Source organism: Schistocerca americana, chromosome 5, assembly GCF_021461395.2.
Source record: "Schistocerca americana isolate TAMUIC-IGC-003095 chromosome 5, iqSchAmer2.1, whole genome shotgun sequence".
In the NCBI taxonomy this organism is placed as follows: domain Eukaryota; kingdom Metazoa; phylum Arthropoda; class Insecta; order Orthoptera; family Acrididae; genus Schistocerca; species Schistocerca americana.
In genome coordinates, this window is record NC_060123.1 from 576,411,623 (window position 1) to 576,435,431 (window position 23,809).

At 38.3% G+C, this 23,809-nt stretch overlaps 1 protein-coding gene across 1 annotated transcript in view; it reads left to right on the forward strand.

Moving 5' to 3' along the window:
- The window catches only part of LOC124615418 (histone H3-8-like), a 44,420-nt gene extending 22,263 nt beyond the window's left edge, over positions 1 to 22,157 (forward strand). The window contains exons 2-3 of the mRNA XM_047143290.1: positions 1,561 to 1,715; positions 19,438 to 22,157. Of these exons, the coding sequence (XP_046999246.1) occupies positions 1,561 to 1,715; positions 19,438 to 19,609 (327 nt within the window). The 3' untranslated portion in view covers positions 19,610 to 22,157. The remainder of the gene's footprint in view (positions 1 to 1,560; positions 1,716 to 19,437) is intronic.
- Positions 22,158 to 23,809: the final 1,652 nt, after the last annotated feature.

A 23,809-nucleotide genomic window follows, 5' to 3' on the forward strand; every position in this document is an offset into this window, starting at 1 on the left:
ACTGGCAAGAAACAGGTTTCTGAAACAGTTAATAAAATTATCATCTTCTGCTTGTGGCCCTAATTTTGTCACTCCACAAGCATCTTAAAACATGGACCTAGCATTAACTACTGTAAAGAGGAAAATAAAAATGTGTATGTACAGCCAAAATAGTTGGACTGTTACAGTATGCTTCATTAAAGCAGTAGTTTTGCTACAGAGAATTTTTACATTGTCTTCTAGCCCCACTTTGCCAATACAATCTAAACAGCTTGCATTTCCTCTTATTTATTTAAAAAAAAAAGTTAGTTTTTGAAAACTAACAAGTTCCTCTTTGTCTCTAAGCAAAGGTACCACTGGAAACCTAACATTTAAGGTGGGCAATAATTTTCCATCCCAATGATGTCATAGTTTCTTCCTTTTATTCTTGGAGATTAGATAAATTTTAAATTTATTAGTAGGAGATTGTCAGGTCTTCTGTTGCAGCCTGCAGAATAGAAACAGTATCAGATACCCAGCTGACATATATCTAAAGCAAACACTAGTTTTTTTGTCATCATTATAAAAGCTGTGGTACCTTGCTTCTTTCATATAATGTATGGTACCTTGCCTCCTAGTGCCATTATTTGCAGTAATAATAAATTGAAATAGCATCTTTCCCTTGCTTCTTTCATCAGAATTCAAAAGTTTGTTACCAGAATAGTCAGAAAGTGGATCATGGAATGCAGCTGAAAAGTGGGTACTTGCAATAATTTATTGTGTCCTATGTGTTCCTTGTTTTTCCTTCCGTCATTGTGAGCCTTCTGTCTACTTATAGATTATAGCGAAATCTTCCCAATTCTCTTTGTCACAGTGAGATGACTGTGTCTTCTTCCCCTGAAATAGTTTGCAGAGCATTGTTATGTGTGATATGAAATAAACAACAATTCAAATTGTTTGTAAACACTTTCATGGCATCTAAAAGATGGATAGGTTTTTCGTGTTCCTCTATAATTGCCTCCATTCCAGGTGAGTTTCTTCGAACAATAAGGAAGGGGTCTTGGAGTAGTTGTTGCTTCCCCCCACCCCCGACCCCCAAAAAAAAAAATAATAATAATAATAATAATAATTTGCACTCACAAATTGTGAGATTCATATCATTACTGATAGTGTCATGTTCTATATGTTATAGAACAAGACAGCTACAGCTTATTAAATTGAGGTCATTTGGTGTTCAACAGCTTCTATTTACACTTTTCCTCCAACATAATGTTCCGGAAATGGCATAAAAAATGAATGTAACGTAACTGAAAGTGAATAACAACCCATGGCGCGCTAAGTGCTAGTGTGCAGTGCTCTAAATAAGTTTAAACATGTCCACACTCAAGTTGGATGGGTGCTGTGACACTAAGAAATGGTATACGCACACTTTTAGAATAAAAGGCAAGAAGCAGGAGAGCGCATTAAAATTTTTTGATGTGAAAATTATTGCAGATACATTTCCATTTAAAATTTTTCACTTCACTTTTATTTATTACCACCTAAGTTTGTAATATTATGGGCTGCTTTCAGAATAGTAATTATCTTATCTTCTTTTTGCAGGTGAAAAGGAAGAGAGCAACAAAACGTGGCTACAAAGCACTTAAAGAGATAAGGAAATATCAGAGATCAACTCAACTAGTGATACCAAAGACACCATTTGTCCGTTTGATTAAAGAGATTTTGATGACTGTTTCAAGAGAAACCAATGTTAGCAGGTATAGTTTCAAACCTGAACTAAGTAACTACGAATAGAATCGTTAACTTGTAAATTGTTCTTATAATGAGATAACTCATGAGTTACAGGCATAACATAACACCATCATTATATAGTGCATTTAATGTTGATGATAGAATTTCTGTTTTTGATTAACAGTTTTAAAGAATGATTTTCTGCATATATCAGTTGTACTTTATAGGTTTAATGCCACAGTTGAAGAAACCTTTGCCATTAAGACTGTATAGCACCTTAGTTTCCTCAAAATCATTATTTCAAGCTCTTGTTTTATGAAAATCCTTGTTAATGATTGTCACCATTAGGCACAAGAAAAGCAGCTTTTGTATACATGTCTTCCCACAAGCTCTGTAGGGCTTGCAGTTGACATATCTGAGCATAGTTCCCAGTGCAGTGCGCGTGTTGTTGTGCGAACAACTATGGCAGTTGTCCGACCTATAGCGGGCCCTTCAAAGTTGGTGTGTGTGACTTCAAATGGTTTCAGTGATGGTACTCTTTCAGCTGATAATGGAGTTTCTGTTTGTTGAACAAAGTGATCCTTCACAATCTGCGAAGTAGGTAGCAGTTTAGAACATTTTTAATTGCCTGTTGAGCTCGAAGAATCCAGCATTCTGTTCTCAGTTCAGATAACACTATGTTTAAGATGATGCAGGCGAATATGAGCCTGCTGAATCAGTAAGCTGGTGAATTAATGGTGTCCATCGAGAATAATTGGGTGGTGATTCTGCAAACTGCAGATGTCCACTGAAATGAAGCAGACCATTATTCAAGAATGGATTGAAATGAGATATCTTAGAATTTTGTGGCAGAGGCAAGTTCTTGTGCAGAGTTTGCAGTTGAGCTGAGAAATGTTTAGCAACCTGAATCCAGTAAGTACATGCTTCGTGTAAGTCTGATGCTGTCAGGTATCTGGATGTACAATTTCCTTTCATTAACTGCTGTTTAAAGTGAAGTATTCTTGCTGTGACACATAACAGCTTGTAGTAATTACGATATTGTACAGCTGTTAAAATAGATAGTATTGTTTTTACCACGAAGACTTGATATGTTAATTTCTTCTTTACTTCCAAGGAACGGTCTTTTGTCTGTATAAATTATGGCCATTTTGTTTGGTTCTTTATTAATCAAGCAGGCCAATGGACCCATATAATAGCCAGCTGACGATTGTCTGCTGGGCTTTCCTCGCCAGGTAAGTATCCCCACTGTGATAGCTTCACTAGTTCTTGCATTTCCATAATACGGTTTGGCACACAGTCTCTCATCAGTTAGGGTCATGTTGTATCCATGCTAAGGCTACAGCTGAGTCAGTTCACAGTGTTGTACGACTTGCATTTTAGCTCGTGGTCTCACAGAAATAATGAAGTAATCTTGATTCAAGAAATATTGATAGAAGTTCCAATCACAGAAGAGTTATTCTCTTGATGGGAGCTAGTATGTTTTTGCTGCAGACTATGCATCTATGTGAGATGCGTAAAGGTCCGCTCTGCAGGCCTTTTGTGATGTGTCAGAAAATCATAGATTTCTGATTCAGTTTCTTCAGAAACACCAACCCATTTGGGCATGTCTGTGTGCGAACATGATGGCAAAGTTGATACCCACCTTTGCCAGCGTTTGTCAAGATCAAGAGGTAAGAGCTTATATAGTTCAATTCTTCTTGGCCAAATTTCCTGGAAAATTATTTTTGCAGTGAGGAATCCAGATGACGACAGACCCAGTGGATCATAGAATCAGATAGTGCTGTGGAGTACTTCTCACTTAGTGGCAGGATGTTTGTGATATTATGATTACAGTGTTGTGAACAGTACTGAACGAGGCAGTCTGCGTGTTCAGTGGAATCCTAGCACCTCCATATCTGTAATGTTTACAACAAATTCTGATTACCGTATTTCAGTCATTTGGCTCGAGTTTGTGGCCCACTTCGCCATGGTAGACTGATATGTCTCATGTTTGCTGTAAGCCCACAGTAGAAATTCCGGCATTGGCATCTTCAGCACCAGCTACAAAATCGTACATAAACGTGTTATATTCAACAAGTAAAGAGGCTTGAGAAAAATTCGTTTTGTGTGTTGTAACAAGTTCCTTCAGTGTTACTGCAAGGAGAAATGGGTTGGCCAATTGTAGTATAATTTCCTTATTGATATATGATTACTTTAAACCAAACAAATTCCCTGTGAGACTTTTCTGTAGAAATGCTTGTTTGATATGGGCAATTAAGGTTACCAGATATAGACAAAATCTCAATAATACCAAAACAATACAAGGAATTAAATTGAGGACCCATTTTAAAGAGTCTTTCAGTGAATGTACAAGTACCTCCTCATGTGACAAACCATCAAATGCAATCCTCATTTTGATGAGCCCTAACTTTTGTTTCTTTACTGCAAAATGTGATAAGTAAAATGTGTTACTTGATGTCTGTCCAAGGATGGTGACCTCCACATCTCTTTTTATGGGGACTGTCATTCATGTCTTCGTAAATGTGTTTCAGATTTCTGACTTCATGAATTGTTTCTCCACTGAAATAAATCTTTTCCCCTGCTTTCTGAAGATTATTAGGAACCATAACATTGGGTTTTCAGCAGAAAGAAACCACCCTTCTATTATCTTCAGCGCAGTACGATTTTAATAAATATTGCAGTAAGACCAATTCCTTTGGATCAGAGTTATTTTTGGTTAACTGTGATCCCCAGTTTCTAAATTCAAGAAACATTCTAGGACATCATCTGTGGGTGTTGCTGTGTCTATAAACTGTTGTAGTTTGCTATCACAAGGTTTGCCATGGTGCTTGACTTACTCCCAGTAAGAATCCAACCTAGAATGGAAGATATCAGTGCAATGGATGATGATAGTTGAATCGAAAGGGAATCTGTAATGATTTTCCATTAGTAATCTGGTCCTATAAGGATCTTGATGGGAAGACGTTCTTCATTATCCTTGGGGGGTCTGCTAACTGAAGTCTCTAGGTGTGCAGTAGTTTCCTTGTATTGGAATGTACAGTTAGGTGTGTGGCAAATGAGTATATGCTTTCAAATGCAGTCACAGACTTTTTTGTAATTTGTCCAGACCCCCTTCAAAGTGAGTACTATGGGGCTTTAATGTTGTGGATGGCATTTCAGCAGCAATGAGAGAGAGGTCATGATGATCTGTTGTTTGTAAACCTAGCTTATCAGTGGGGGACTTGGAAATGAAGCTCAACTGACTACTGCCATCCAGAACACAGAAAGTCTGGTTAATTGTCTGCTTCACTGACCTCAACTGGAGCTGTCTGAAGATAAGTAAAATTTGTTGAACTTAATATCGATTTTTCCAACAGAATATTGGTAACTTGTTGAGAAGATGAAATGGAGGTAGCAGTACCAGTATCAGTATAAGTACAGATAGCTTCGTGAGGATGTTTCTTGTACCTAGAACATTAGGCCTGACTTTCTTAAAGTGCTTTAACTTATCAATACTTGTTGACTATAAGTTCCTTTGTTGCAGTCGTGGGCCCAGTGAATGCAAGTTGTGTGAAATATACAGTATGGTTCTTCTTGTCTAGGTTTTTGTGAGTTTTTAGCTCTCTATGAGTTTTCGAGTTGTGTCTGCAGTGGGTGTGAAGTTAGAGGATAACAGGTGTTACCAGTGAATCTTTTGTGCAGTAAGAGCACCGTGAACTGCTTGTACTGAAAAGTTCAGTAATTTCACTACATCTCCATATAATATTTTGGTTCTTCTAGCATGAATAACCCATTTCTGACACATTTCAGCCCACAGAGTTTTCATAGTGACAACTATACTGTATGGTACGATGACTTCTTCGAGGGCACTCATTGCCTTCAGGAATGTCAAGTTCAGTCTTGTAGGAGTTGCTGACAGTACAGGTCTTGATGCATCAAAATAATTGAGATGTGCCTTTGTATTTGTGGTTGCTGTTTCCACACTAATTGAGTAAATTTTCTTTGTTTCCACATTCGTGTTAGCTGTTCTAGGTATTCCATCTAACAACTACTTACTACTTCATTTCGCCTGACAGATGACCTCATAGGTAAACATGGTGGTCTTTGTCACTGTTTGGTTCAGATTGTCTGTATATCGCATTTAATTTTGTCTGTATATTGCTCACAGCTCGACATATCTTGGTCGCATTCAACATCAGGGACAAAATTGTACATGGCATCATGCTATGAAATGAGCTTCTGTAAAGTGTCTTGAAGACTTTCCCTATAGTGTTCAGAATTGTCAAACAGGCCTTTTTTTGGTCCTCTCCATAGCTTGTCTGTCTCTTTTTTAAAAAAGGTCTACAAACTACTGTTCTAAGTCTTCCAGCAATATGTCTTGCTGAAGATAGCTACAGCAAAACTGTTTATGAGTGCACTTTGTGAATTGCTTATATGTATGACAGAGAGTGTATTTGTAAGCAAAATATGAATGAAACTTTTGTTTACAAATCAGGTGTTCAGGGTGAAAGTTTCAGATGTGCCTTGGACATTGTTTGGAAGCAAGCAAATCATGCCATCGCATTATGTTGGCATGGACTTACCTTGTGATGATGAAGTCCAACATCGTCTCTTGCTTTCTGCAGCATGAAGTAAATTGTTAATTATTGAAATTGTGTAGGTCATGGGTAATAAACATTGTCAGGGTGTCTATTATTACAACAGGTGCTGAGTTTATAACTGTATGTTCCATTAAAGAAAAGCCACTCTAGTTGCTAGTAAGAACTTTATTTTAAGTTCACGACTGGTTCCAGCCTTAGATCAGGCCATTGTTTTCAAGAGAATCTACATACTTTAGTTTTCAGAGGAGTTATATTCAAACATATTAGAAATTCCAAATTTGTGCTTTACCAATAAAGTGTAGAACAGCTGCAGTCGAGTGTAAAGTTACATCCTATAGCATTCAAAAGTTAAAGCACAGGAAACAGTAGAGGGTAGTAGCATAGCTTGGACACATTGTAAACTGCTAATAAAAGCATATTTACTGGTGTTTCTTGGTGGGCATAGCTCATCGAGCGGCTTTTGTTTGGGTTTTTTTGAGGTAAATTTCTGTTTCTTCATATATGTTTATAAAATATCCCTTCTTCATAATATGGTGGATTACGAGATTGTTTTTGACACTGTGCACCATGGAACGATGTTTTGTATGAGGTGAGCTGCGACGGTGGGTTTACTACTTCATATGTTGGTCCCCCCCCCCCCCCCCCCCCCCTTTGTGTGTGTGTGTGTGTGTGTGTGTGTGTGTGTGTGTGTGTGTGTGTGTGTGTGTGCGTGCGTGCGTGCGTGCGCGTGCTCTTTGTATCATATTTTAAAATTTTGTATTTGCCACCATTTTTGTGTAGGTCTTGTGTTATAATGTCGCATTTTAAAATATGTTACAATGAAGGTTAAGATTTATACCACAATGTGTACATTATGTTTTTTAAAAATGTTGCTGAGTCTACTTTTCTTCTGCCACAACCTGCTAATGAAGTGGAAAAAAGCTTGGATGTTTGTGAAATACACCCTGGAAAAAAGGCTATCACCCCAAGGTCATTCATGAAATTATAAATTTCATTAGTCTAAAAGGAATGAATTGGCACGGAGAGAGGTACTGCGTGACAAACAGTTTGTGTTGCTTCTTCTCTGTGGCCAGTTTCGTATAGACTTGGCAAACTTAAAATAAAAAATAAATAAATAAATATCATCATCACATGTAAATGTCAACTTTCAATGTTTCATCTTTTAATACATGATATTACCACAACACAAGAATTACACCAAAACTGTGGCGTACACAAAGTGTGTCAGTGCACTGCCCTGACTGTGGGACTAGCAACATCAGACAAAACAGGAAGGAATTTAAAAATGCGGCACAAGGAACACACAGAATTAAAAAGAAAAATAGGATGTAAATGCACCGTTGGATCTCACATCATACAAAATAGTCATATGGTCCAGAATATCAAAATGAACCTTGTAACATTTCGTTTATGAAGAAAGGATGCTTTGTGGAGAAATTACACCCCCCTCCCCTGAGAAAATTACAAAGAAAAGACATTCACTGAACAATGCATACCTAGAAACACCAGTTTCTTGGACATCAGCAACCCTTTCATTGACAACTTCTTTCAGGTTCCTCCACAAGTTTGTTTGTGCATCTGGACGTTTGTAAACATGCTTGTGTAAGCAGTCCATGATGTGACCAAGCTATGGCAACACCTTCTATTGTTTCCTGTGTTTTTTAATTTTTGCATGCATTGGGAGTTTTCAAGCATGGATGGTTAAATGCTACTACAATAACCAATGTTCAAAACCTGCCACTAAGCACTCGCAGGTAGTGACCCAAGTCACTCAACTTGTCCACTCAACTATCCACTGCAACTATTCTAAGCATTTATGAAATCTAAAATTTACTTTTAACCTTTTATTGGTAAAGCACACATTTGAAATTTTTGACAAGTTAGGATATAACTCTTCTGAAAGATAAAACATGACAATACTTGTAATGTATCAAACTGCAGTAACCAAGGGAGTGGAAGTGTTTGGTGTTTCCAGGGGAACCTTATCAAAGATTTATACTGCATGTATGGAAAGAAGAAGAAAACCATCCACTAAGTCACAACACAGATGAAAGTGTGTTTTGAGTGATTATGACAGAGGGTCATTGAAGAGGATTGTAGTTAAAAATAAGAGGACAACAGTTGCAAGTCATGCAGAATGAATGTGAACTTTGTCAGCAGCAAAATAACATGAAGGGCACTTCAGAAGCAGTGAATTGCCGGGTGAGCTGAAATAACAAACAGCTAATCAGTTATGGAAATGACCGTAACAGGAAAATGTGGTGATGCTGTGTTTAAAGTAGTCAGGGCCCCTGTTCACACATCTCATGTTGTTGAGGACTGGTATTGTGAGTGTGAGAGGGAATTTTTGCATCTCTGCTGGCCACAATAGTCACCAGATCGCAGTATTATTGACTCTCAGTGCTCGACTTTGGAGAGAAGGATGTATGTTCGCCATCCATCTCCATCATTATTATCTGACTTTCTATTTTGCAAAAAGAATTGAATAAGATTCCCTTGAAAACATATGGGCATTTAACTTCCAAGAAAGGAGTATACAAACAGCTACTCCATACCATGAGAAATATTCAGTGATTGGGACAATGTGGTAGCAAATTGGTGGCATGTACCTATAAATCAAATATCATTGTTACGTGTTTTATCCTCCATCGCATCAGAATTTATCTATTTTGCACCAGCCTTCCTGTGTTGTATTTGACCATGAATGACACCTGTACAGTGTCCTCAGTATGTTGTGTCTGTTGCAGTTAGAACATTATTCTGTGTAGTTGGGAGTGAATTATGTCACAGCTTAATGAATGCAAACATGAGGAAATCATTGGTGCTTGAATGTGGGTGGTTCTATACCCAAGGTAGCCAAATTGTTTGGTATTTAAAGAGGCACCATATCAAAGATTTATAATGCATACAGGGAAAGTGGAAAAAGCATCATCTGCCAAGTCACAATGCACATGAAAGTTTGTGTTGAGTAATTGTGGTGGACATTCATTGAAGAGGATTGTGATGAGAAATAAAGAGGGCGACAACTGTAAAAGTTACTGTAGAACTGAATGTCGCACACACGAACCCTGTCAGCAACAAAACAGTATGAAGGCTGCTCGGAATTACATGGCAAGCTGGAATTCCAAAACCATTCATCAGTGCTGCAAATGCCAGGAAAAGGAAAATGTGGTGCCAAAGCCATAAATCGTGACTATGGAGCAATGTGAGACATTTATTTGGTTGAATGAGTCTTGTTTTGCACTATTCCTGACTTCTCGCTGAATTTATGTCTGAACAGTGAAAGATGGTGGGGGGTTTGGGTAGCCATATCATAGTATTCCATGGGCTCAGTGGTTACGCTGCACGGTCGCATTACTGCCCAGGATTGTGTGAACATTTGGCTCATTGGGTCCATCTCATGGTACAGTGTTTGTTTTCCAGTGGTGGTGATGTGTTCCAAGACAACAGGGCCTCTTTTAACGCAGTTCTTATTGTCCAGGACTGGCATTGTGAGGATGAGGATGAATTGTTGCATTCCCCTGGCCACCAGACACCAGATCTCAATATTATTGAGCCTTTTTTATCTACTTTGGAGAGAAGAGTACTTGATCACTATCCACCTCCATCACTGTTACATGAAGTTGCCACTATTCCGCAGGAAGAATGGTGTAAGATCCCCTTAAAAACCACACAGGATCTGTATTTATCTATACGGAGATGACTGGAAGCTGCTTTGAATGCCAACGGTTTTCCTGCACCATGTTTGCCATGTTAGTGTGTTGTGCATGTGGTGGTGTTTCCATAATTTTGTCCCTCACCTGTACATTACAAGTGTCATTGCTTGTGTGAACTTCCTGATCCTCAGGCACGTTCCTCAAAGGGTTCAGTCTTGTCAGCAGTATGATTAACCATACAAACATGTTTCCTCTTTCTTCTACCCTCTCCCCCCCTCCTGAGGAGGAGGAGGAGGAGGTGCCATCGTAGGTGGCTTCGACTCTGCATCCTTCTGAAATAAATATGTCTGGATCACTTCATTATATGTAATATTTACAGCATAACTAATGTCCTCAGTAGCTTCCTGAATATTCTCTGCAGTATCTACAACAAAATAATAATCTTTAGTTCCACTGGACATTACAAAAGTATCATTGTCACATGTAATTCTCTGTACATCTCACTCACACCCCACGGCCTCAAAACAACACCCGTTAACACCCAGTGGGGTAGATACTGCTGTACCTAAGTCAGTATCACCGGTTTTGTTACTCACACACTCATTTATTTCAGTATAACATATATTCACTAAGTTCTACCATGTTACTACTTCCTGCATCCACGCAAGTCGTACCCTTTTGTCATCTTTCAAGCCTCTCCACAATTCTCATTTTCCTTATTGCCTGAGAAATATAATTGTGTGCGTTTTTAACCCACCACACATCTTATTCTTTCTACCTCTTTATCAGCATACTCTGTAGTAACTTTCTTGCGCAAAGCTCTCTTCTGTTCACAACCGTTAATCACTGTGCCTGTTCTGCTCTCATAGTCTTTATTTTCTTGGCTATATTTGTGTTGAATTGATCATAGCTGAACTAATTGAGCTGCTAAAACCTTCAGCATTTCCGCCAGGATACCCCCCCCCCCCCCCCCCCCCCCCTTGGTATTGGTTATGGCATTGTTAACCCTTTATCAATTTCACACACATGACTACTACTGTACATACTTAAACATAAGTGATTTACTTTTAAAAAATAAGTAAATACAGGGTGTATCAAGAAGAATCACTCGATTAAAAATAATAATAAAAAAAAACTTTAAAAAATCATAACTATTATATTATTTGAGATATGTGCGTGAACAATGTACTGTTGGAAAGCGCAAACTCTTGAGTTTTACACAGTTCCTGTTAGCTAGCAGCAGTGTGCACCTATTACATTCTAGTAAAAATGGTCTAGGGACAACAGAAAGCGTTTTGTGTTCTATGTTTGTGCAGTCTGGGTCAGTAATAACTATTCAGAATGAATTTCATACTGGTGTGGTGTGGATCCTCCTACAGCATAGAGCATTAGACGGTGGCATGAATAATTCCGAGAAACAGGTCGTTTGTGCAAATCGCCGGGCTGTCCCTGGGTGTCTGAGACAGATGTTGAATGCATCTGCCATAGTTTCACAAGAAGTCTGCTGAAATTCATTTGCCGTGCAGTTAGACAGCTCTAAATCCCCCTGATGTCCATCTGGCATGTGTTGCGTTGACGTTTACACATGAAACCATACAAAATTCAGCTACTGCAAGCTCTTCGTGAAGGTGACAAACAACAGCATGTGGAATGCTGTAATTTCGTTCTTGGAAAGAGGGAGTATGACAGTTTTCTTCCATGTTTAGTGACGAGGCAACATTCCCTTTAAATGGAAAGGTGAACTGTCGTAATGTGAGAATATGAAGCTTGTACAACAATAGGACTCTCCAAATTTAAGTGTGTTTTGTGCAGTTTTGTGGGAAAAGGTGTATGGTCAATTTTTCTTTGCCAAGAACACTGTTGCAAGAAGCACCTATCTCGATATGCTTGAGAACTTTCTTTTCCCACAGTTGGAGACTCAATTCAAATGACTTCATTCACCAACAGGATGGGGCATCGCCACACTGGCATCTGGAAGTGTGGAAATTTTTAAGTCAATGGATTACTGAACAATGGATTGGTCTCACTGGACCAAATTACTAGCTGCCAAGGTCACTGGACCTGACTGTGTGTGATTATTTCTTGTGGGAGGTTTATAAAAAACTCTGTTTATATGCCTTCATTACCAACAACAATGAATGAACTGAGACATTGCATAACAGCAGCTGTGGAAGCTGTAACTCGAGACATGCTCACTGCAGTGTGGGAACAATTCAAATACCGCATTGACTTGTGCCATGCATTTCATGGGGGGCATATTGAACACCTATGCAAAGGTATGGGGAAAAAAACAAAACTTTTTGAGGTTTCCCATTCATCAAAAAACAAAATTCATTGTATATATTTATTAGTTTCAAGAATATAGACATGCCAAATCAGATGATTCTTTTCGATCACACTGTATAATAAGATGTTACCTGTTCAAAATGTCACAAACTAGCAGATGTTCCCTACAATTCTCAGACTCTTATGTTGCGGAAATTCTGTCCACTAAGTTCAAGAAAACATTAGTAACTGGAATAACAAAACCAAGTGACAAGAACAACACTTAATTGTAGCACTGTCATAATGCTTCTTGATGAAACTCAACTTCAGCCCCTGAATCGCTACACATGTTTAATGCTTTGTACACTTCTACGCAATAAGCCACACCTCTTGCACATAGTAACCAGGCAACAACTAACATTCGTATTTACACATCGTCAGAACACCATCTGAATTTACTTACCACATTTAACACATGAAAACAGAATTGACAGCCTGGTGGAAGATGACACGGTATTTGCAAAGGGAGGTGGTGGGGGACAGGTAAAAAAATCTCTGCACACGCTCTACTGCATGTCTTCAGTGTTAACAGATGCAGGTGCGGTATTATGCTCGGTCCGGTTGCAGATGTGAGTTCCGTGTCTTGACATCAAAATGTAGAGGTGTGGGATGGACGACCTCAACAGTGGCTGGATTGAACTGTGGCGATAGATTGTTGCGAGTTAGATGATTGATGGTTGCTAAAAGAAATGTCATTATTAGTGTACATTCTGATAAAGAACAAACTACGACACTCATAGGGATGCTGTCTGCTGATGTTCTCCCTGAGTGTGTTGTAAAGACAGTGAATGAGTAGGTGCTGATACAAGCAGGCAACCAGCAGCCTGCTGTGTGGCAAATTGACATGGAGTATGTGGCAGCACGTGTCCTGTTTTGGCACAACTGTACAGCTTAAGGCAAGGTGTACCAGAAGGCTTGGAAACCAGCTGTGATTTTTGAAAAAGAAGACATCTCTCAGCAGCAGCAGTAGTGGTGCAGCAGAGGTGTGCAGAATTAGTATACCCAATAAGGCATTGATGGTTGAGCAGCTGCGCTGTCCTAGTCTCAAAACAGCTGCCCTCCAGGGCAGAAAGCTGAAGTAAGCGTGGAAGTGGTGCACTGGCTGGAAGTCCACAGCAGTGACTATGGTCCAATTCTCACTTAGACTTGAGGCACACGAGTGAATAACAGCTGCATATCGCATTGTCGACAATCATTTCAGTGTGCAGTATTGCAGCAATAATGGTGCAGCAGTAGTAGATTGGGAGCCAACCAGTATGGACGTAGGCAGAAGAAAGCAGGCAGTATTCAATTATTTCCTTTGTGTGTACATTGAGAAAGGCAACAAAAAGTGTTGGACTCACCAAATAGTTAGTTCAAGGTTGCTGAAAGGAGCGTTCAAGACGCTACAGATCGAAGAGAAGATGAAAATAAATTCTTAATTTTTTGATTAATGTACAGTCGTGTGATTAATGAAGACTGAAACAACAGCTGTAATGTCAGCTGTTCATCTTTTCCGGGTATCTGTGTAATGGCTGCAGTTTAAATGAGCTGCGTTATCAATATAGAAACGGTCACACAATGCTTTGTAAAATAGTAAGGAAAGTTTGTAAAAATGCATGGAAAGTCCTGCACAATGAGAGCATACTGTAATTCACAGAAGAAAGGTGGCTGAAAGATGCCAGGGAATTTGAGACCCATGCTATGTGACCGGGTCAATGGAATCCTATCATCCCAAAGGGAAATGTAACTCAGTGGTTGAAGAAATATTTTCACTGGTTACTTTATAGACAATGCTGGCAAAGTACCATGGCAAGATGAATGGTTGGTAACAGTCTTAGTGAACACTGAATCAGTTTATCCCCAAATGTGAAAGACTATTCAATTTATACTGCTATTAAAGTGTGTGCAATTTTGTGGCTGCAGTACAATAAAGTGTTGATTACAGTGGTCAGGCTGAGGTAACAGAAATTAATTTAAACTGATGTTTGCTTGACTGAAGATTTGTTCATTCAGATGAAAGGGCTGTCTCCAGAGATCAGCTTATGCTGCTTAGTGTTATTGCAAGTTTTAGATATCCACATTCGAACAAAAACACTACCTTTAGGACATAAACAGGAAATAGTTTAACAGTGATGTTTATCAGTATCATTTCTCTCTCTCTATTTAGTTTCACAGCAAAACTGTCACAAAACTAGCACATACTTGAAACTGTGTGGCTCTCATTTAATCCTATCATGATTCTCTTTGCGCTGCATCAATGGAAGGCTGACGGCAGCTGTTGCTGGGGTTGTGAACAAGGTGCACTGCCCCATTCACTTAAGTGAGGTTTCATGTGCGTAAAGCCGTATGTCATGGCAAGGATGTGGTGCTGTTTCAAGCTATGCCCATGTTAACAAATAAAGCTATTTACACAAGGGTGGCACGGTGGAAACTTTGTCACTTTGTGGTCTGCGCCACATCCATTTGTAGCCACCTGTGGCGTCTCTCTCTCTCTCTCTCTCTCTCTCTCTCTCTCTCTCTCTCTCTCTCTCTCTCTCTCTCTCTCTCTCTCTGTGTGTGTGTGTGTGTGTGTGTGTGTGTGTGTGTGTGTGTGTGTGTGTGTGTGTGTGTGTGTGTGTGTGTGTACACGAGGTGCGGCAATAAAGCAATGAGACTGATTGGAAGGGGGGGGGGGAGTTGCTTACCGTTTTAGTCAGGTTTAGGGGTCTCTCCTTCAAATTAGTTCCCTTCTGAATGCACACACTTTTTCCATTTCTGGAACTCATCTTCTGTAATATCCTCCAAGACCCTCGTCACAGCTTTTTTTGGACATCTTGTGTTGGTTGAAAATGGTGTCCCGCGATTGCCGTTTTGACTCTTGGAAATAGAAGAAAGTCACACAGAGCGATATCTGGTGAATAAGGTGGCTGTGGTAGTACTGAAATTTGTTTTGAGGTTAAAAATTGCTGTATTGACAGAGCAGTATGGGATGGTGCATTATCGAGATGCAGAATCCAATTATCAGCAATGTTGGCACGGACATAAAGAACTCTTTTATGAAGTCTTTCTAAAATTTCTTTGTAGTCCAGGAGGCACCCACTCTTTATGAACAATTCCCTTGGAATCAAAGCAGCACACATGCATGCATTTCACTTTTGACATGCGAGCTTCTCTCTTTTTTTTCCTGGGTGATCCCTTTGAGCACCATTGCGGACTTTGGCATTTTGTCTCAGGATCATACTTTGGGGGGGGGGGGGGGGGGGGGGGGGGGGGGGGACAACTTTCATCACCAGTGATGACACAGCTCAACAATTCTGGATTGATTTCTGTTTGCTCTAACAGATCAGCTGCCACATTTGTCCGTGTTTCTTGCTGTTGTGGTGTGAGATTTTTGGGGACCATTTTTGCACAAATCTTTCTCATAGAAAGATCTTCAGTTACTATTAGACGAACCATTTCTCGATTGATGTTCAGTTCTTCTGCAATCATTTTCACGGATAATCTTCGATCAAACTATGAGTTCACACACCCTGGCCAAGTTGACATCCATCCGTGAGGTTGATGGTTATCCACTGCGGTCTTCATCTTCAACATTCGCTCTGCCTTCACTAAACATTTTATGCCAATGAAAAATTTGAGCTCTTGACATAACCTCCTCTCCAAAAGCCTTCTGAAGCTTACCGTAAGTTGTCGTCATTTTTTCACCCAGTTCAATGCAAAAAGAAACGGCATACCTTTGCGCAATATTATGCGGTTCCATTTCTGTGACAAGAGACACAAACACGTGTTAACTTAATACAGCACAACTCACGACTGAGCAGTTGCATCGATGTGCCGCTTGGACTAGAAGCAGCTTATAGACCAAGGTCAAAGATATTGTGCCTATGCAAGCCTGCAGGGTTGTGACATCTTGCCAAGAAAATCAGTTTCATTACTTTATTGTCATACCTTGTATATGAAATAATAATAATGCCACATCTTATAGTTGACATCACAGATTGATAGTGAACTGGTTTTATTTTCATTAGTGCCCATAGTTATTGTGATGCTACACAAATAAGTAAACCACTGGGCATACTTTGAAAAATGTAGACACTTTGAAGAATGTAGTCGCTGCCCAGTTTACGTGCGACAGGTTTTAGGACATAGATATACTGCTTACAAAATACAGCTAATATAATGAAATTTATTTTAACAGTAGAAGGAAAGCAATATCTCTTTCCTTTCGTGAATAAATAATATATTTTGATATTTGACTGCGATGAGCTACGAAGTGAAACACTCAGTGTTATGGCCACACGCTACGGGAATTTGTCTCTCGTGTTTCTCTTTCGTATGTGATTTACGAAGCCTGTTACAATAACATTTTCAGTTAACATTGCATTAAGAGCTATTTTCATTTTAACCCTCAAGCGGGTGCACTATTGTAGAAAGTACAGTGATGATTTTTATGCCTTATCAGTGCATTAAGCCTCGGCTATGGGTGGGTGGGGGTGTGTGCGCGCGCGCGCCAGTAAAAAATATGACAGTAGTGGTTTTTATGCCTTATTGGTGCCTTAATGTTGAGGTATTGGGCACAGGCTTGCTTTTACTTAAAAATGTCCATGTTTTAAATCTTACAAAGCAAGCTTGCACATGTGATGACTTTAGGCATGCCTGCCACAAGATTAAAATAGGAGACAAAAATTGTAGATCCAGCGGCAGAGTTGGCTATTAGTGTATACATAAATTGTTATTATTTACACTAGCAGTTTCATTCATGAAACATTCAGTAATTGCTTAGCTGACATATTGTTGAAAAAATTACATGTATTCCACAGAGCAACAAATATGAAATGGGATTTTCCTATTAATATAACTAAAGTGTTCTGCGTTCAGCGAGTTTCATGCTCGTCTATTTTATACTTACCTATTTGGGCTTTCTTGATGCAGGCTGGTAGAATGCAATTTTGCATATGTTTATAACAGTTACTGCACACTTACTTATGTTATCTGTGAAAAATAGCACTTTCTTCCCCTTGGACGAAAAAGTTTAATCTGCGCACCTACAGTGGTGTGCATTACATTTTTTGTCCACAAACAATGGGTTTTACCAGATAGAAATGCAAATCCCCTACTCACTTGGTACCTGGTTATAGAAATTCCATTTTTCAGCTGGGATATGCTGACACATGTTAAGTAAGGCTTTCTTCTTGACACTTTCTATTGGCAGAAGAGTGTCACACATAATAGGGAAAACTGGAATGTTACCCAACAGCAGATTTCTTTTCCTAGTACCTCTTGGCTTCTTCACTATGCTGTGACAAATCCATAGTTGCTGGCTGTTCAGAGTTTTTCTTCCCCTTAGTGTGGTAGGGTTCTCAGATGAAATTTGCAGCCAAACACTTTGTTATTTTGAATGAGTCTCTGTGCAATCCTCGGTGTAGTTAGCAGAGATTTCTGAAATCCTCTGGTTTCATCTTGCAGACAAGACATCCTTTGTCCTTGGCACTGTGAATGGCTGGAATTGAAACATCTAGGTGAAAGGATATTTCACCCCTTCCCATATTGGCAAAATCTGTATCACATAACGGGAAATTATGTCCTGTAACAAGGAATTTCTGGTCTGCAGAAGTTAAATGGTTGTGGATGATCAGATTTTCATAAAATGCCCTACTATTTTGAACACCTCTCACAAAATCTGCAGTATTTAGGCTTAGGTGGAAATGAAAACATATGAAAAATAGGAGTTATCATCAAAACTTTCCAGTTTCTTTTCTCTGAATGCTGTCCTTCACTTTGTCTAACACAACATAGAAACACTTTCGAGACATTCTGGAAATGGTCCAGATACATGTTCAGCTACTTCACTATATCAAATGTGCCATATTTATTTTCTTATTTCAACCATAATGGATGTACCCAATATGTTGTTCTCTGCTGAACATTTACAAATTGCAAAGGATCAGTGCATCACTATTGTCGTCTGATGATCTCTATCTTCAACATATTCTGATCCACTCGTCCTGCATCTCTCTGACAGTGCCCCTTCAGTGTGCATTGCTCATGTCTCTCAAGCACCACATTTCTGCCTCACCACCCAGGCACCTATACCACGCCATTTCTGTGTGAATTGGGCATATGTCAGAAGTAGGACTGCAGCTGGTGGAGGCCGGTCTCGTGCTGGCTCATTATAGAATAATATTGCCTCATTAACCAGTGTAACCCTCCATTGTAGATGGTGGCTGCCAGGCAGAGATTGCTTTGGCTAGAAAGGACAGATTTTATAATGGTAAGCTGCGTACCTGTTTTGCCAGAGTGTCACTTCCAACCATGTAGCCTATAACAGGTACACACCTGTGATGTGTAGTAACTGGTCTGCTGATGCCTGGTTGCCCTACCGTTTTGCTGTGTCGTTACTGCACTGCTGGCCCCTTCTTGCTTGGCATATAGTACGGTAATCGGCTGGTGGTGTTGCTGCATCTGACAACGGTATTTTGTTGGCTCTGCGCTCACCTCCTCTTGTGGCCTTTTGCAACAGCTGTGCAGCATCACTATTTTGCTCAGCAGCACCAAGAAAATTGTGGTGATGCCACAGTTAATTAAATCTGATGTTGACAACAATTTCACAATGGTATCATATGTATCAAAAATAAGTACAAAAATTCCAATCTGTTTGAAAAATAGATACCAGTATGATACACAGTTATTTAAATATATTTGTAAGTTGTTGTTGTTGTGTTCTTCAGTCCTGAGACTGGTTTGATGTGTGATGTAAAAAACCAGCAGCAAATAGTAAATTCTTGTATTAGATATGGGATGATAACAACCAAAACATAATAGTTTGAATTCTGCCTGCTCCCAACTCCTACCCTTTCCCTTGAACTCATGGTTTAAGTTTGTAACAATTTTTATTAATCTCACAAATAATGACAGTTAGTGGGACTTCTTTTATCTTTGCCTTTTTAAGACCTTTTCAACATACTCTTCATTATTATAATGCTAAGAGATAGCAATATATGTGTAACAACAAGGAAATGTAATTAATAACTGTGATGATGAAGTTTCTTTTCTCAGTATTGTGATTAATATTAAAAATCATGAGGTAGTGCATTTATCTAAATTTGGAAACAAACTTAAATAATATTAATGATAATACCATAAGAGTATAACATTGGTAACAGTCACATTTCAACATTGTATATGCAACTACAATTTGAACTTTTTTTTTCCCCCCCTCCCTCCAGAATTGAAAGATCTGCTGTGGAAGCTTTGCAGGAAGCAGCTGAAATGGTTATGGTACAGTTATTTGAAGATGGCATGCTCTGTGCAGTACATGCAAAGCGAGTAACATTGTTATCTCGTGATATTCATCTAGTTCTCAGGCTGACAGGAACTCGTGTCTTTGGGACGAATTAATAATATATGTCTGTTCATTGGATACATTTGTTCTGTTGTAATTTTCTTTTAATGTATGACAGCATCCTGGTTCATGGATACTATTGTAATAGTTAAGTGCCATCATTGACTTTGGAAAGTGGTTTCTCTACATATACCATTTTCAGCTGTCATTTATGAAAGTAATCTAATGATGTTAAGTTTTATAATAATTTAAAAGTCAACTGATTATTTTTATATAGAAGCCATCAATAGTAAATACAAACATATTGTGAGTTTCTTAGTCTAGACTGGTGAAACTGTGAAGTGTACGTGTACCTTTCCTCATAAAGTTATGACATTACAGAAATGTACAGGGTGACTGTCTTAATCTTAATCTTAGAACAGATGGGTTGGAGGGGGGGGGGGGGGCACAGACAAGCTGGGTCTGACAGTCCCACATCTTATTTATATTCCAAAAAGACAAAAATATTAAGCAGCAGTGCTGAAAATATTTCTTTTACTGTTTGTTTTTAACTGTACCATATGTTGCCTTAAAAATAAGGTTGTGTTCCACCAAAAATCTGAAAATTAAATTATTCATTGTTTAGAAACCTTCTTAAACATTTACACATTATAGTGCATAGTATGAGCTGATAAAAAATGAATTACTTTTTAAGACGTATGTGTTACTGATCTGTACTGTCTACACTATCTTTGCACAACATTACAGATTAGGACAGACCCAGGCATTTTCCACAACTTTAAAAATTTTTTTTGTTTGATTGTCTTTGCTTTTATGACAATGACCTCATTCCCTTTTGGAAACACTTTCTTCTCAGTGGTAATCGCATATAGTTGTGCTGCCAACTTATGAATGTTTCTTGAGAGATCCTTCTGGTTAGCTGTCTGTGCCATGTCTGTCTTATCCATACCAAATCCAGTTGCTTGAGAAATAGCTTTCTTGAAATACCAAGTTCCGTGTTTTCTTTGTGCACAACAAACGAATTTATACCAGTAATGTTCAAAATAGCATAAAACATACACAATGGCCTGAGTCTTGTTTGCCTTCCAACATTATATTCTGAGCACCTGGCATCAACTTCGTCCACTCCACTCTTTGCTGAATTATAGAACATGACTCTCTCTTGCCTTCTTTAAATAGTCTGTTTCTTCATTGATTTTATTGTTTGTATGCATCAGCAGGGTTACGCATCTATTTTTCTTTTGTACATATGACACCAATATGAAATCATTGCTAAGTACGAATATGGATGAATGTAGTTTTCCGTTTTTGTGAGGCAAGAATTCCAAAGGAAATTTTCCTTTATTGTTGCTGTGTAAGGTTGAAATCTGCGAAGTTTTCTAGCAAGATTGTTGCTTTTGAATGAATTGTCAAGGCTAATATTCCTCCCTGTTCCCTTCATTGGCTCTACAAGCCTGACCACAACATTGTCAGCTGCATTACTCACTGTAAAAACCTGCAAGTTACTATTCCACATGTACTTCCAAATTTTTTTCATCTGCCAAGATAAATATTTTGATCCCTAGTTTCCATGCTATGAAGCAATAAACGTTCTGAAAGAACAACATTCCAAAAAGATAGTAACATTTCACACACTGTAAGATATTCACTTGTTGCATAATGTGTTCTGCAAATTTTTGTGACTCTCTTCATAACATCACTTATAGGGACTAACTTCTCACTTTCTTTATGTTCTTAGCTTATATTGTCCAATCTGACACTTCTCAGAAGAAAAACAAAATCTTTTCAGTGACATACTTGGAGGAATGATTTGTTCCTATGCCACAAGAGTCCCAAAATTTGTCCATATTTGTTTTACCACCGTAAATAAATGTACAAAAGACTCAAAAATGCTTTAAACTCCTCTTTTTTGAAGTTTCTTGGAATATGCGGGTCACTTTTGTATAGAGATACTATGTGAGCTACTTATGTATTTGTCCTCTCTAATCAAATGAACAGTTTTCAGGCCTCGACAGTGATGTTAGCTTTTCTGGCTCAGTCACTGATACCAAGCAAATGTGTAACTATATTGTAAGATTTGAAGCAAACATTTTGGTTGGGAACATTTTTCAGGCATTTAATTTGTACCTTTCTCCACAAACTGTAAGATAGTGATTCACTGGAAGAGGGATTGCAACTAATCATACTAGTTTACAGAGAATCTCAATTAATGTTAATGAATGTACTCATATTTATGACAGGAATGTCATTATCTTCATTGACTGAGAGACCCAGTTTGTCAGTTCTAGGGTGAACAGCTAACATGCCATAGTCAATTAAAAAAATTGTTTTTAAGCCTTTTTTAACCTCTTTGTGTAAAAATGCAGATACTGTTGTGTTCTGTCCGGTTATGTTAAACAGTCAAGTGTAAAAAGGAAGGGTCAGTCTAGGCCTAGAAAAAACATCTTTATATTGATTTTTTCTATGGAAAATACACTTTGACAATCAAAGGAGATCATTTTCCTATGTCTTTTTATAATCACTCTCTTAATGTAATTGTAGTCAAATAAAAACATGTGCAATTATATTTTTCTAAAAATAAATATAAAACTTATAAATATGGTAGCAGAAAAAGTGTTTGTGTGTTTGCTGCATGGTAGTGGTTCCAGTATAACATACAGAGGTGTTGTTATTCACCTTGTATAAGCTCATACCACTTACTGTGTTTTTCAGTAGTATAATTTGTTGTGATTGGTGATAGAAACTGTATAACATAGTTAACATGCGATTTTTCATGAATTTTTATTCATGTAAGGATGGTAACATGAGATTGCTGTCACAGTGGAAGTCTAATTTGACAAGGATAACAGGAAACACATATGGAACTTCTTGTCACCCAGCCATTACTCATATAAATGTGCTCTAGGTAGATGCACCTTTGTTGAAACTGACTGAGAAATAGGTGTTGAAAGTAGGCTATTGTCGGTAATGTAGTTGACACCAGATTTGCAGTTCACAAACTGTAATTGCACTGCTGAATGAACCACTGACTGTTTATGGTCAGTTTGAGTTTCATCTACTTGTATTATGCACAGATAAATGGCTAGCCACATACTGCCAGTGCAGTCCTGCATTATTATTATTATTACAGTGTCGTAACCTAACATAGACATAACTACTCACAGAAGTTCCCATTTGGCAAACAAGTAACGAAGTGTGTCACAGAATTATACTCTTACAATACTGTCTTTCAGAGCTAATAATCAAATCAGTACAAACACAATGTACACTGTAATTAGCATATGGAAATGATACATTTCATAGTCAAATTCTATTGTCACAGTTTGCAAGAACTATTATTGTTGTTAAAGATAATTAAACATTCACTATCCAATTAATCATTTTAAAATTTTGTTTTTATGGGGATCCACAACCTCATTGTGCTTTAAGAATGAAAACGTGGTCTAAGTAGACAGTAATCTGTTCATTATCTGTGCAATAAGCCAGTTTGAAGCATGTGTCACTTTCAGCCATCTGTAATACATTCATAAAATGATGACATTGGTTTTCTTCTTCTTCTTCTGCTTTTATGGCCTCATTGGACCACTTCAGTCAATCATTTTTGGTCCTCTTCTTTGGTATTTTCCCCTTCCGAGTGGCCCAGTATCTCTTCATTCGTTCCGATGCTTTTCGTCGTTCCTCATCCGTAAATACCCTTTTCATTGTATGTCGTTTGTCAATTTTTGGTTTAAATCTTATTTCTGTGTCCCTCAACTTCTTTAAATTTGGCGTTTTGTTCTGCAAATCATCCAGAATTATTTCCAGTTCTTCCATATCCTCTCTTATTTCCTTAAGCCACCCTCCTTGTTGTTTCAAATTCCAGAGTTTCTCAATAATTTTCCTTGATAATCTGGTTTCTGGTGTCCTCAGAATGTGACCACAAAAAGAGATCCTTTTCTTTCGTATTGTATCGGTGATGGGCTCCAGTTCTCTGTATACCACTTCATTTGGAACTATCCGCCATTGCCCAGCTTTTTGATATTTCTTATTTATGCATGTTCTAGCAATTCTTCTCTCTACTTTTAAAATTTTGTCAATTCTGTTTTTCTGGGTGACTTTAAAAAGAGTTTCACTTCCGTATGTAACCTCTGGTTGAACCACCGTCTTGTAATGTTTTAATTTTGTTTTAATTGATAGACATTTTTTATTGTACGTAGACCATGTTAGTTTTTGAGCTTTTATCATTTTATTAGTTCTTGCTCGCCATGCAGGTTTCT